The sequence below is a fragment of the Leptosomus discolor genome, chromosome 3 (assembly GCF_034619465.1).
Source record: "Leptosomus discolor isolate bLepDis1 chromosome 3, bLepDis1.hap2, whole genome shotgun sequence".
Lineage (NCBI taxonomy): Eukaryota > Metazoa > Chordata > Aves > Leptosomiformes > Leptosomidae > Leptosomus > Leptosomus discolor.
Genome location: NC_141393.1, coordinates 66535417 through 66550408, shown reverse-complemented (window position 1 = coordinate 66550408; position 14992 = coordinate 66535417). Strand labels below are relative to the sequence as shown.

The 14992-nt window shown below is 46.6% G+C and overlaps 1 protein-coding gene across 1 annotated transcript in view; it reads right to left on the bottom strand.

Annotated features, from left to right (window-relative positions):
• Positions 1-10524, bottom strand: part of COLGALT2 (collagen beta(1-O)galactosyltransferase 2) — a 58289-nt gene extending 47765 nt beyond the window's left edge. The window contains exon 1 of the mRNA XM_086462435.1: positions 10244-10524. Coding sequence (XP_086318561.1) covers positions 10244-10524 — 281 coding nt within the window. The remainder of the gene's footprint in view (positions 1-10243) is intronic.
• Between the last annotated feature and the right edge of the window lie 4468 nt (positions 10525-14992).

The following is a 14992-nucleotide window of genomic DNA, read 5'->3' as shown; positions in this document are numbered from 1 at the left end:
TTAAAAATAATAATAATTAAAAAAAAAATCAATCCCTATTGGAACTGAAACCTTCCAAAACTAATGTGAAAGAGCTTATATGAGCCCTACCATGGCACCATAGTTACATGGACTCCCACTATCTTCTGCTTTAGCATGAATTTAGATCCTCAGGAGCCCCAGAACCCATTGGGGACAGCTTCAAACTTAATGCATTTTCTGGTCCAAATCAAGATCTGCTTATCTTTAGAAGAGTTGTGTTATTCCCATCGGTGCATACAGACAGAATGAGAAGGAAATAGTTAGAAACCTGTTCACTTCCATGTATCACAACCTCATGGGCATCAGCAATAATGCTGAAGCCAACATCTCTAGCAGTGACAGCGTTTTAAGAGTCCCTGGGAAAGAAGGACAGACTTTAGTAAAAACATATTCCCATCCCAAAACACTGTAAGCTTTACCTGACAGTATAGTTACATCTTAGTAAGTGGGGAAGACACATTGACTATGTAAATAATTGGTGAGAATGAAACCAGAAGATACATCACCCTTCACTCCTGAATAAGGAGGTCTTACTTCCCAGCATGTCTCACAGCTATCTTGAATTGGCAATCAACCCTCACAAAGAATCATAAGAAACACTGCATGAACATAATTCCAGTCCTCTGCAGTGAAACTCCTTATTCACTCTCTGGTACAAAATTAAACCATTTATTTACCAAGTGCCACATCTGTCAATAAGAAAATCAACATGTTACATTACAAAACATTATCACAACCAAAGTGGTTCTCAGACAACTTTGGTGACTAAACTCCATTTGAAAGCATATACCAGCTCCATAATCAGCTGGAAAAAGTTTAAAATCACCACATATTTATTAGGCCCCCTGTCAACTTTCCGGGAAGAAAACTGGAGTCATTCTACAGTAACAAAAGTACTCTGGTCCAAGGACACCAGATATAGATACATAGATATGCATGCGCATGCACACACACACACAAGCAAAACCACTCATTTCTATGTTTAAAAACTGGGTTCAGGCACTGAATAAAGCAAATTGTGCAGTTCCATTAAAAAAAATAAAAGTCCTTTTTTTCTTTACTGATGAGCCTATTAGCAGTGCCCTGTGCCTGTCTGAAGGAGCTGGGATTTTGGCAGAAGACTGCCAAAAATCCACCTTGTAGAAAACACTAACAAATTTTTTATTCCTATCTTTCCTTAGCCTGAAATTTTGATGCATGTGGGCCCCATTTAGCTGTAATCCACCCTTGGCAATGAGCATCATCAACATACACTGTGCTTCACTAAAATAAAGGAAATGAGATGCACATAAATATATTGAAATAATATTCAGTCTGAGACATCATCCCACAGGAAGGAAATTCCAGGTTCCAACAGAGAGTGCCCTGCATCATTTTGGTCCTCTCTCTACCCTGTAGCCCATATGGTCTTTCAGGGAGGCCCCCAAGACAAAAGAATGACAGGGAGTGTTGGCGATAGGCAGCTCCCAATGTTCTGCACACCATGTGTATCACGGATCTATTTTTAAAGAATCCTGACCCACTACGTGAAGACTTTCAGTCCTGGGGGACTCGGATAAATACTTGCAGGTGTTGTGATACTTTACATAAAAGATCAGAAATGCCCTTCAACCTATGGTTCAGCGTACATCCTGACAGGTAACAGGGCTACCTGCCCTGCTGCCCTCTCTCTGGTCCCTCAAGGAAAAACCTCTTTGTTTCCCTCTTCTAAGGCAGGCCCATGCTATACCTCCCAGGAACCAACCATGCTTCAGCTGTGCTCAGACACCTGGGGTCTCTTCTTCAGCAGTCCAGCTAGCAGTGATCAGCCAGCTTTCTGAAAAGAAGACACACTCAATATAGCAGAAAGAACAGGCAAAAAAGAAAGGAAAAAAAGCTATTGGAACAACAGTCTTATAGAATCATTAGGTTGGAATAGACCTCCGAGATCATCAAGTCCAACCGTTGACCCAACACCACCGTGCCCACTAAATCATGTCCTGAAGTGCCACATCTACACATTTTTTTGAACACCTCCAGCAGCGGTGACTCCACCACCTCCCTGGGCAGCCTGTTCCAATGTTTGACTGCTCTTTCAGTAAAGAAATTTTTTCCTCATGTCCAATCTAAACCTCCCCTGGCACAACTCAAGGCCATTTCCTCTTGTCCTATCACTTGTTACTTGGGAGAAGAGACCAGCCCCCACCTCACCACAATCTCCTTTCAGGTAGTTGAGGAGAGTGATCAGGTCTCCCCTTAGCCTCCTCTTCTCCAGGCTAAACAGCCCCAGGTCCCTCAGACTCTCCTCATCAGACCTGTTCTCCAGGCCCTTCACCAGCTTTGTTGCCCTTCTCTGGACACGCTCCAGCACCTTAATGTCCTTCTTGTAGTGAGGGGCCCAAAACTGCACACGGTGTTTGAGGTGCGGCCTCACCAGTGCTGAGTATGGGGGCACGATCACCTCCCTACTCCTGCTGGCCACACCATTTCTGATACAGGCCAGGATGCTGCTGTTGGCCGCCTTGGCCACCTGGGCACACTGCTGGCTCATGTTCAGCCGGCTGTCGACCTGCACCCCCAGGTCCTTTTCCGCCAGGCACCTTTCCAGCCACTCATCCCCAAGCCTGTAGCGCTGCATGGGGTTGTTGTGACCCACGTGCAGGACCCGGCCCTTGGCCTTGTTGAGCATCATACAATTGGCCTCAGCCCATCGATCCAGCCTGTCCAGATCCCTCTGCAGACCCTTCCTACCCTCGAGCAGATCAACACTCCCACCCAATTTAGTGTCATCTGCAAACTTACTGAGGGAGCACTCAATCCCCTCACCCAGATCACCAATAAAGATGTTAAACATGACCAGTCCCAATACTCAGCCCTGGGGGACACTGCTTGTGACCGGCCACCAGCTGGATTGAACTCCCATTCACCACCACTCTCTGTGCTCGGCCATCCAGCCAGTTTTCAACCCAGCTTAGTGTGCAGCTGTCTAGACCATGAGCCACCAGCTTTCTTAGGAGAATGCTGTGGGAGACAGTGTCAAAGGCTTTACTACAGTCCAGGTAGATGACACCCACAGCCTTCCCTTCATCGACTAGGCGGGTTACCTGGTCATAGAAGGATATCAGGTTGGTTAAACAGGATCTGCCCTTCATGAACCATCTTCATGCAAGTTCTTCATACCTCAGCTGCTATGAATTTCCAAGACACTCCTTGCCAGTGACTATCTTGCTGGAACAGGTTGCCCAGGGATTGTGGAGTCTCCAACCCTGGAGACATTAAAAAGTTGAACTGAAACAGTACTGGGCAACCTTCAGCTGAGCCTGCTTTGAGAAGAGGTTGGGACTAGACAATCTTCAGAGGTGCCTTCCAACCTTAACCTTTCTAGGATATCCAGACATTAGTCCAGGGACACTCCAGTTGGAGAAGCACTGCGGAAGGGAAGAGGCTTTTGTCCCTGTAATAAAATGATGACAGTAGGAATTGGACACACATCCCCTGGATCAGACCTACCTGTTCCCTGCTTTCAGATTAACTAGAAGTTAAGGAGCTGAAATAGATTGTATGCCAGGAACACACAAGTGAAATTGCCACTCTTTTTAATGGGCAAATTAACTCTAGCACTTTACAGCCAACATTGGTCGCAGCTGGTCCTTTGACACATTCCCACAGCTGCCCCTCACTTTCCACTACACTTGAAGAAGCTTCAGGAGACATGACAGTACACAACCTTAACAGCCTGCAGCCTTGACTGGATGAGGAATCCCAGCCCTGGGGCAACAGACAAGTAAGGGATGAAGTGAAATCCTGCCCTGGGCAGGAATGAACTAGATAACCCCCTGAGGTCTCTTCACTCCTACTTTGTACAGATTACAAAAAAATCTTGAAAACTAAGTCTCCCTGACCTTTGAAAGGATCCAATAAAAAACAACCTCTAATATGGAAGTCTGTCCCACTGTTTCTTTGTAACAACATATTATTCCATCGGCATCTAGCCTCTAAACACAACACCTGCGTTGCAAGGGACCAGGTAGACAATTACACAAGTGACAGACAAACGGATAACAGGGGAGACTTGTCTCAAAATGTGGTTGCCAAAAGATAGCAGCCAAAATAAATGGCTGCACTTTCACAGAATCACAGAATGTTAGGGGTTGGAAGGGACCTCGAAAGATCATCTAGTCCAACCCCACTGCCAGAGCAGGACCACCTAGAGCAGATCACACAGGAACACATCCAGGCAGGTTTTAAATGTCTCCAGAGAAGGAGACTCCACAACCTCTCTGGGCAGCCTGTTCTACTGCTCTGTCACCCTTACAGTGAAAAAGTTTTTCCTTATATTAATGTGGAACCTCCTACGCTCCAGCTTGCACCCGTTGCCCCTTGTCCTGTCATTGGACATCACCGAGAAGAGCCTGGCTCCATCCTCCTGACACTCGCCCTTTACGCATTTATAAACATTAATGAGGTCACCTCTCAGTCTCCTCTTCTCCAAGCTGAAGAGACCCAGCTCCCTCAGCCTTTCAGTATAAGGGAGATGTCCCACCCCCTTCATCATCTTTGGGGCTCTGCGCTGGACTCTTTCAAGCAGCTCCCTGTCCTTCTTGAATTGAAGGGCCCGGAACTGCACACAATATTCCAGATGTGGTCTCACCAGGGCAGAGGAGAGGGGGAGGAGAACCTCTCTCGACCAACTGACCATACCCCTTCTAATACACCCCAAGATGCCATTGGCCTTCTTGGCCACGGGGGCACATTGCTGGCTCATGGTCATCCTGCTGTCCACTAGGACCCTCAGGTCCCTTTCCTCTATGCTACTCTCTAACAGCTCAGTCCCCAACCTAGACTGGTACATGGGGTTGTTCTTTCCCAGATGCAAGACTCTACACTTGCCCTTGTTGTATTTCATTACATTTCTCCCCGCCCAGCTCTCCAGCCTGTCCAGATCTCTCTGAATGGCAGCACAGCCTTCTGGTGTGTCAGCCGCTCCTCCTAGTTTTATGTCACCAGCAAACTTGCTGACAGTGCACTCTGTTCCCTCATCCAGGTCATTGATGAATATATTGAATAGTACTGCTCCCAGTACCGACCCCTGAGGGGGGTATTCAAAGATACACAGCATGCAGGATTTAGACCAAAAACCAAAACACACACGATGTATTATATTCACCAGTCTTACAGGATTCCTATACATTTCAAGATGTCATTTTTGCAGTATAATCCCCTCACCTCTGCAGGGCTACTTATTAATTTTATGAAAGATCCCAATATTCACATTCATGTCTACTCGATCTAATATAAAGCGTGAGGCAAGATGCTCTTTAATGACCTCAAAAAGGCATCAGAACCCAGCAATTTGTGAGCACAGTAGGAAAAATAAAGAAACTACTGCTACCCAGAAAATTGCCATCACATAGCTGATGCTTCTTCTAACGTTTCTCTGCAGAACTGCAAAGGTTTTAGCTGAAAAGCAGTTTAAGTCTTGCCATGCGGACCTCGATGGGGCACAGCAGTAATTTTCGGCTTCTCTTCAAACATTTCTACTGAACAGTTTCATGATGCCATTTGCTCAAGTTTGCCAAGACTTAGATGAGGGAGACAGACCCAAAGGCCAAAAAAAAATTTATTTATATTTATTGCGGCTATTGGGATGGGATCATTTCTTTAGCCTTCCTCAGTTTTCCATTTCTTACGTAAATTTACTGCACTTTAGTGTAAAAGTGACCTCAATAAGAATCAAGAAATGTCAGTTATGAATGCTATCTCCGGTCTTAATAAATTCAAGAATCTTGTGTAGGTTACTTAACCTTTCTCTCCCAACTTCCCCAGCTAGAAAATGGAAATATTTTACTCCCATTCTTTCTTTTGATGTAGTCATCTAAATGCAAGTTCTTTGGAAGAAATACTCTATGCAACACCTTGCACAACAGGAACATCACTGTAAGCATATCTCCAAGGCTGTGAAAGTCCCATCTTACTCTTAGCCCCACTTAGTCTATGAGTATGTTATTAAAGCTATATAATAAATAAATTTAAAATATCTACAAATATGAGTGGGGAACTGAATCCCACAGGTTTAAACGACAAGCCAAGTGAAAAGTCAATTTAATTTCTAAAACTTAAGTTTTAATATTTTCATGCAGAAGTCACAGCACTGGTGAGCAAATTTCAAATAGATGCAAAACACCAATGGACAGAAGCAACAGAGGAAAAGCCAGCAGGCTGGAACTTCACCATTCCTAAGTGATTAATACTGACCATGAAGGTTAAAGTGACCTTGTTGCACAAATGGAAACAAGGAAAACACAGTGCATTTGAAAGCCAACACTTCCCAGTGAGTAATAACACCCATTAAAGTTTCAAATGATCTCTGCATCTTACCGGAAATTGTCCTCTATGTAGAATTTGTCACATTTGAAAAGTAAACTGTTGAAGAATAAGAAAATGCTCAGAGCATCATCAGCTAGTTCTAGACTAATAATACATTATTATGAAAGTTAATTATTATACTGATCTCATCAGCTTCTATTTTCAGCTACAACTAGTTCTTTTTAAGTTCAAACCACTCACTCACTAGAGCCAGTGTTACAGTATATCCACTGATCTCTCACCTAGGACTTATTCCAGCTTTCTACCAATCTCACCTTATTTCTGAAATATAAGCATACTCTAATCTGCAAAGCAGGGACAGATTTTCAAATACAGAACCACCTAATTACTGCTTTCAAGTACCAACCCATTTATGCAGGCACTTAATTCCCAGGTTAGTAAAAGATGAGAGCGGAGATGACCCACAACTACGACCTAGCAGGTATTTAAAGAGATGAAATTACAGACCACTTTCTTTGCTATACTGTCACTTAATCCAAGGCTAAGGAAAATGTAAACCAGGGTGATAAACTGCTCAATACCTATGCTTTTACTTTACCCATTACAGCCAAGATGAACCTGACAAACAAACGCTCCTTACCTATAATTGAATGGATCTCAAATAAACAGGGTCAGCACCACTGAGAAACAAGAAAAACAACCCTAAACCCCCAAAAGAGGGTTGGGGCATGCTGACTACGTAACTTCTGGGTCATTTTTGTCCAAGATAAAGAAGAATTTTTCCCTCCCTTTGCAGTTCTCCAACACCAACACAAACAATGCAGGAAGTTTTCCTAACGTGCTCAAGTCTCCTAACTCAGCTAGGCTGGGTTCACAGCATAGCGTCACTGACACAGCCCTGAGAAAAGCTCAGCCCACCTCAGTAAACATGCCAAGCGCAGCCACACAAGTAGTGTATTAGAAGAACATTCCATAGCTAAAAAAATAGATTGACTTGGGTCCAACAGCCATGTTTTCTCAAGACTCTCTACTGTTGCTGGGCACTAGCCTGCTCACAGTGTCAGGTATTTTTGAGCCAAACACTCTAGGCTTTCTGCAAGCACCTGAGGGGAGGGCAGTGACTCCTTCCTTCTTCGTGAAAAAGGACAACTGTCACCTCCAGCATTACTCTTCCGCAGCTACACAAGCACCAGCCTGAAAAGCAGAGAGAGAAGGTTCTGCTGCTGAGGTGAGGAGTCTTTGCCGTGCCCACCTTAGTGGCCAGCACCAAAGGCTCACAGACAGACTACCTACGGCCAAGTCTATCCCAGCAAGCTAAGCAGGGCCAGGACAAAGACCTGAGCACTGTTTCACAGGAATTCCCACCATTAAGTCATTAGTACAATCCTGGGATGATCTGGCCTATGCCCACTGGTACTCTCTGAGACAAGGATGGCTGGGGTTAATAGAGACCAGGGACCATCCCCAGGAGGCAGTTTGGATGCAGCTTCCTGATTCTTGGGAGGGTGGAGGAAGAAAGGAAGGAAGCACTTAAATGAAAGGACACGGGTCACAACATGCCAGTTGGCCTCAGATCAAATGGTCTGCTCGATTCATTAGTAGCCAGCAAGTCCTTCCGAGGTTGCTCATGGCTACAGCAACTGAAGAATTAAGACCAAAGGGAAGAAGGTAGTACAAGACTGTCCATCACACGTCTTTTGCTCAGTATCAGGCTAACAAAGATTGAGATTAATTAATACAAGCTATGAAAAGAAAATTCAGTGTCTACTTCAAACTCATTTATCGTCTCTTAACCCATCTCTACTGTCACTCATAAAACTTCAACCCTAGAAATCTGCCTGAGGAATCCACTGCCCTGAGCAATACAGAGAGCATACGGAAGTTTAAGAGATATAATTTTAATTTTCATTCTCAAGACCTACATTTGGGCATTTTAAAATGCTGAGTTACTCAAGAAAATTCTGAAGTAGAATATAAGTGACAATGAAGGAATGCAACTCCTTGGCAACCACCACTTCACTGCCCCTAACACCAAGCTATCTCAGTAATGCAATGGAACAGGGACACAGGTAAATCCTGGAATTTACCTGTTGCAGAATTCTGTCGGGCACAAGTCTGAAATGCGAGAACCTTCCAGAAATGGACTGTATTGTTTCATACGTTCTCAACAGACTCAACAGATACCATATGCGAGCTTCCTCTTGGTGGGTACTTCGTGGCCTGAACTTCTCCAGCTCTGAAAAAGCTCAAGTTCTTTTGAGGAGCTGAAGCAAGCACGACTAAACCTCTCCATGAAACTGCTGCCACCCTACAGGTACTGCTCGATCTCTGTGGCAACTCAGAGCATCTACAGAACTTCCTTTTCAGTTGCCATGACATTTTAGTCATTCTCATAAAGCTTGACGTTTTTAACAGCAGATTTTCCAGTTTAAACGTGCCTTGCGTCTGCACGCAATCCTCTTAAAAATGGAGCGATGTTCTTATAAGAATCTCAGCATATTGTATCTTACACTGTTATTTCATGAACAGTCCCCACAAATACTTTTGCACAATACTGCAGAGACCTTAAGTAAAGTAAGGATAATGCAAGCAACATACTAAAAAAGTTGTAGAGCCAACCAATGCTCTGCAGGACTTCAAAAAAACCCCAAACTTATTCTGCACTTCTACAGCGAGAGGCATTTCAGGATCCACCCCGCTTTGATGATCAGGTCTGCACTTATAACTCCCACTATGTTTTATAAACATGAAGCCTACCTGAATCACAGTCCATATGTAGGGTCTGATAATACCTACCCTTACACACATCTGCTAAGATGAAATCAAAACCAGCAAAATTCCTGCTGAATTGTTTGAATTGCACCATTTCTTGTTTTACATGATTACCACACTTAAAATCTGTTTTGGGTCCTTCCAAGCAATTCCTGTTCCTCCCAACATGTGTTAGGTTGAAAGATTTTTTTTTTTTCTTTTTACCCTTACAAATCACGGCAGATTGACCAGTTCCCAAATTGGTCTAATTCCTCCATCCCTACACACATTTGATTGCCACAGCTGCCCCCATGCTGTGATTTCTGAATACATCTTTGAATCCATCGTTCAGACCACGGCCTTGCAACAATGCTCCTTTTCAATGCCCATCAGCACCTACTCGGCACGCCTGCTCTCCAGCCCTGGCAAACCCTGGCCATCTCCCCACAAAGCCCGGTATTTAGTAGCCGGGGAGAGAAACGCCACGCTCCCACCCCGGCTCTCCCTACCAAGCCACGACTTCCTTCGTGTCTGTGGACTTGGACAAACGCTCAGGCGGTGAGTATTCCCAGGCTTCAGGCCAGCTCCTCTCGAAGCATTCACCTCCCGACCGCACCGCCCGCCGCTACCGCAAAGCCCACTCGCTCCTCCGAGGGCCGTGGGACCGCGGCCCCGAACGCGCGGGCGGCGAGGCCGCCGTCGGGGGGACGGACCTGCGTCCCTCGCCCGCCGGGCGAGCTCCTGCCCAACGTGCCAAACGCCGGCCCTTCGGCTCCAACGGTGGGAGCTGCGCCCTGGGTTCGCCGCTGCTTCCTCTCCGTGCCCCTCCCCCGGCTCGGCCGGGCAGAGGTGCCCGAGCCCCGGCTACCTGTGCTGCACGGAGGCAGGGCGGCCCTCCGCTCCCGCCAGAGAGCGCGGGGCGGCCGAGAAGCGGCGACATCCCCCTTCCCGGGCACGGCCACGCTGCCAGCTCCCCTCAAACCCCCCTCTCCCCGCCGGGATCCGGAGCACCCCCCGCCACGCACAGACAGGCTGGAAACCGAGGGCTGGGGCAGCCGGGATCCTGCTCGCGCCCTGGGGGCGGAGGGGCCGCACGGACAGGCCACAGCCCCCGCGCCGGGGTCCCCGCCGCCTCCTCGCATCGCGCGCACCCCCCGCCCCGTACCAGAGGGCGATCCTGCTCTTGGGGTAGTGCAGCCTCTCGATGCAGCCGAGGACGTGGGGCAGCGTGTGCGCCGCGTTGCGGGCGATGATGGCCAGGAGCACGGTGGGCTTCTGCAGAGCCGACTCGGGCAGGGGCTGGGGCTCCGGGCTCGGCGGTGACGGCGGCGGCGGCGGCTCCGGGGGCAGGCTGGCCCCGCAGCCACCCAGCAGCAGGAGGAGGAGGAAGATGAGGATGAGGAAGAAGGGGGGACGGGGGGCGCAGGGCCCGGCGCACGCAGCCATGATGGGCGCGGGGCGGCCGCGGGGAGCCGCGCCGGCAGTGCGGGGCGGCCGCTGCAGCGCGCCCGGCGCCGCGGGGAGGAGAAGGAGGAGCAGCGCCGCCGCCAGCCCGCCCAGCCCAGCGCCCCCCAACCCGGCCTTTGTGGGCAGCACGGCTCGGCGCACCTCCTCCGGCCCGGCCCTGCCCCCAGCAGGCTGCCGGGCGAGGGCGAGGGCGCGACCCCGCGCTGTCCGGAGCGCTGGGGCGGCAAGCGCATCGCCGCTGGGGTGACCCGGTGGGAGCCTCTCACTCCCTGGAAGGCTCCAGTTAGCACAGCCTGTGCACACCTGCGTGAGTTTGGTCCCGGTAAATGTTACAAACCCTACATTTGTCAGCCGAGGTTTAGATTTCAAAGAGCCCTTTGGCTGTTCCCGTCACAGCCAACCCTCCAGGTGCTGCTGCTGCTAACGCAAACGTCGCTTAGTTTGCTGCTAACGTGAAGATCTCACCCTCATCCTTCCCGCCCGTTCAGGAATGCAGGTTACTTTATGCTTTTATGCCAAAAAGCATTTTGCAAACACCCCTGGGATGGCAGCGCGAAGCAGCCTCACACGGAGCACCCATCCCACGCTGCAGCAGGGATGCACAGAGTGCAGTTGCCCCAGCTGGAACGTGGCTGGAAGATGAAGATCCTCCCTGTATTTCATTGGCTTACCCGCCACAGAAACGTTCCCATGAATGGACTGACGACAATTTAACAACAAAATAAATTAAACATGTTACAGCAATTAAAATTATTGGGTCGTGATCCTAAAAGGGGCATAGTAATCACAGCTCTCTTAGAAGTTAATACGATTTGGGCATGTTAAACCCTTTTCAAGCTGAAATCTCTAATTAACTCTAAGGGCCCCATCACAGCGTTTCTGGTTTTTGCTGTGGGTAGGTAGTTCCTCCAACATAAACAGATACACTTAAAGCAGGCAGCACTGTTGTCTGTGCTTGCAAGACTCAAACAGGAGGAAACATTTAGCAAGCAAACAATTGTTTACTAATTATCTATAATCTTATTGTGAATTGTTTGCAGCCCAGGTAGCATATACATGTATATATATATATATATATATGATGCAGCCCAGAAAGCAAATTGCATCCTGGGCTGCATCAAGAGAAGTGTGGACAGCAGGTCGAGGGAGGTCATTCTGCCCCTCTGCTCTGCCCTTGTGAGACAGACCCCACCTGCAGTGCTGCGTCCAGCTCTGGAGCCCCCAAAACAAGAACGACATGGAGCTGTTGGAGGGAGTCCAGAGGAGGGCTACCAAGATGGTCAGAGGGTTGGAACACCTTTCCTGGGAGGACAGGCTGAGGGAATTGGGGTTGTTCAGCCTGGAAAAGAGAAGGCTCCAGGGAGACCTTCTAGCAGCCTTCCAGTACCTGAAGGCGGCCCACAAGAAGGCTGGGGAGGGACTTTTTACAAGGGCCTGCAGTGATAGGACGAGGGGTTATGATTGGAAGCTGGGAGAGGGCAGGTTTAGACTAGATACAAGGAAGAAGTTCTTCACCCTGAGGGTGGTGAGACACCGGAACAGGTTGCCGAAGGAAGTTGTGGATGCTCCATCCCTGGACGTGTTCAAGAGCAGGTTGGATGGAGTCTTGAGCAACCTGGTCTAGTGGAAGGTGTCCCTGCTATTGAAGGGGGGTTGGAGCTAGATTATCTTTGAGGTCCCTTCCAGCCCAAACCATTCTATGACTCTGATGATTCTATGATATACATATGTAATTCTTGTCTGCAGTGTTCTTTGTTTGTAGAACGTAATTTATCACCCACACCAAATTATATTCTCTCAGTTTCCTAATCAGATGACAAAAAAAAAAAACCTAACGCAAAGACAAACGTCCTAGGAAAACAGTAAACTTCAATAAAGAATCTCCAGAGGTCAAATCATCTGCACTAAAATTTGAAAAGCTTCAGCAGTTTGTAAGCATCTTCCTGAAAAATTAATGAAAATATATTCCTCCTGTTTGCCCTTCATAACACCTTTATAATTGTCCTTCTAGAATGATACATTAATGAGGCTTTTCTTTCATGGTTAGTTTGCCACATGTTGCTTTTATGCTTGGATTCATTAACCAAATAGAAGGAGCAGTGTTGTAGTCTGAATGAAGTGATTAGAGTTTTGCAGGAGCCAGCTGAATCCACATGCACATAATGCTGCTGTCACCCACGGGACCACTCTCATTTGGAGGATGGGGACTAACGCTACTGAATTATGCTTGATATGGAGGCCTGGCAGCCATCCACTGGATGTTCAAGATGGGTCACAATCCCATTTTTAGAGGCTATGTGGCAGCTTCAGGAGAAATACGCACCCCTTGTAACTCCTCTTTGCCATGCCTCCTCTGTGGATGCAGGTGCAACAACATGGGCTGTGTACCAAGCACTCCCTTCTCACGTGAGGGAATGCATGCTCAGTCTTCCCCAGTAGCCCAGAGCCAGCCAAATTAGCGCTGGGTCAGGGCCAAGCAGAGATTATTTCCCCCCAGAAACAAAGGAAGACCTGGGAGGCAAAGACTGCAAAGTCAAGGCTTTGTCCTATGTGCAAAGCAAAGCATAAAGGTACAATCCAGTTACGCGTTATTGCAGCCAGCATGTTCACAGAAGGTTGAGTGTGCTTTTTAGCTTGTGCAGCTCTTGATGTCTTAAGTGAACTCTAAAGTGACTTCAGCTCTTTTCAGACTACTCCCTTCTTTTTGTTTTGTGAACAGCATCAGAACCATAATGGTTTACTGGGGGCAAATGTAATGCCTCCAGCAGTGTCCCACGAACAGTAATTTTCTCTTCAGAATGACTTCCCTCTCACTCACACAACTCACTTTGCTGGCTGCCTCATATTGGTACACAAAAGAAAAAGTCTGCCCTTGCCCCAGAGAGAGGTAAGATGCTTGAAACATGAGATATTTCTTCATGCATGAGAGAAAGGAGTCAACCCAGCTTTATTTCTTACTCCTAGACGCACAGCACAGGTGAAAAAGCTTGGAAAGTTCAGGTCAACAGTTACCTTTACAATTCATGCCATTCTTACATCTATAAATGCACATATCTTTATGTGCACGTACAAAGAAATCTGTATGCATTTTTTGACTTCTTTATTAGTGGTCCAAATTACATCATTATATCTGTATTTTCTTTAAGCCAAGACCCAATCCTGCTGTGACAGGACAGTTAACCATCCTGTGGTGAAATAGTCTAGCTTTGAGGAAGAAACAACTTTTTGCAGACGTTAAATCCCACAGAAATAATTTAGGCCGTCTGTTTCAGCCTCCTCTACATATGAACACCAGACAAGAACAGTCCAGCTGTGAGAACTCCCTCAGTTTGGCAGGTGACAAATTCTCTCAGAGGCAGCTTTCTTCTAATTTAGACTTGTTTCTTATGCAGTATGGATATGCTTTATCTTTCTTTATCTTTCTGATAAAGCATATCATACATATGGACCTACAAGAATCTATAGATGAGCCTATTTCCTTTCATTTGCTTCTTCACCTCCGAGGACTCAAATCCATCTAATTCTTACCCCAGCAGCCAAGTGAACCGCTGTTGCCAACTCTTCCATGAAAGTCTCAAGAGATTGGATTTTTTTTTTTTTTTTTTTTTTTTAAATTTTGTGCCCAGGGAATTGAAATGCTGACTAAACCAATGCTTTTTAAACAGCCAACCTCCTCAAAATTTCTTGAAGAACATTAGCCTCAATATGACTTCCTGCGTCTACAAACCACACACCAATTTATGTACTCAATACATATAGAGTAATTTCCATTGATGCTTTATTATATAATAATCATTAAGCCTATAAACAACATAAGTTAAAGAAAACACTGTTCATTTTTCACTAGGCCCTGCATCAATCCCATCATCTCAAGATCATACTTGGTATTTCCTCTAATCAGTGTAGCTGTTTGGCAGTTCCAATGTCAGCCAGATTTTTCTTGGTGTAGCCTGATCAAGAACAAGCACAGTGGAGAAGCGTGGGCTTTGCAGTCTCTCTTCTGATGTTACAATATGCTCTGTATATCTCTTAAAAACAGCATGCATCTTTTTTTGTGCATGGACAGCAGCTTGAAGCTATTCAAAATGCTGTAAGAGACAGGCCTGACTTCATTTAAGGCAGTGTTCAAAATTTATCAAAAGAGGTGCCAAGACAGATGGAGCTAGTAAGCCGGACCTGGGACACTTTGCATTAAGCAAACTGCACTCATACTGGAAGTCAGAGATATTCCTAAGTAAAGCAGTCTGAGATGCTTTTAGTAACAATACCTTGAATCTAAATCTGTTAACCAGTCTATAAAAGCTTTGGACACCATACATTAATAACATATTCTTTGCTTTTGTTTCCGTTTTACTCTTTTTCCCCCTTCATACTTTCTCTCCAAGCATTTCTCTCTCTTTTCAAGGGGACTTTCACTCAGATTAGGTTTTGTTACGTTCATCTGTGG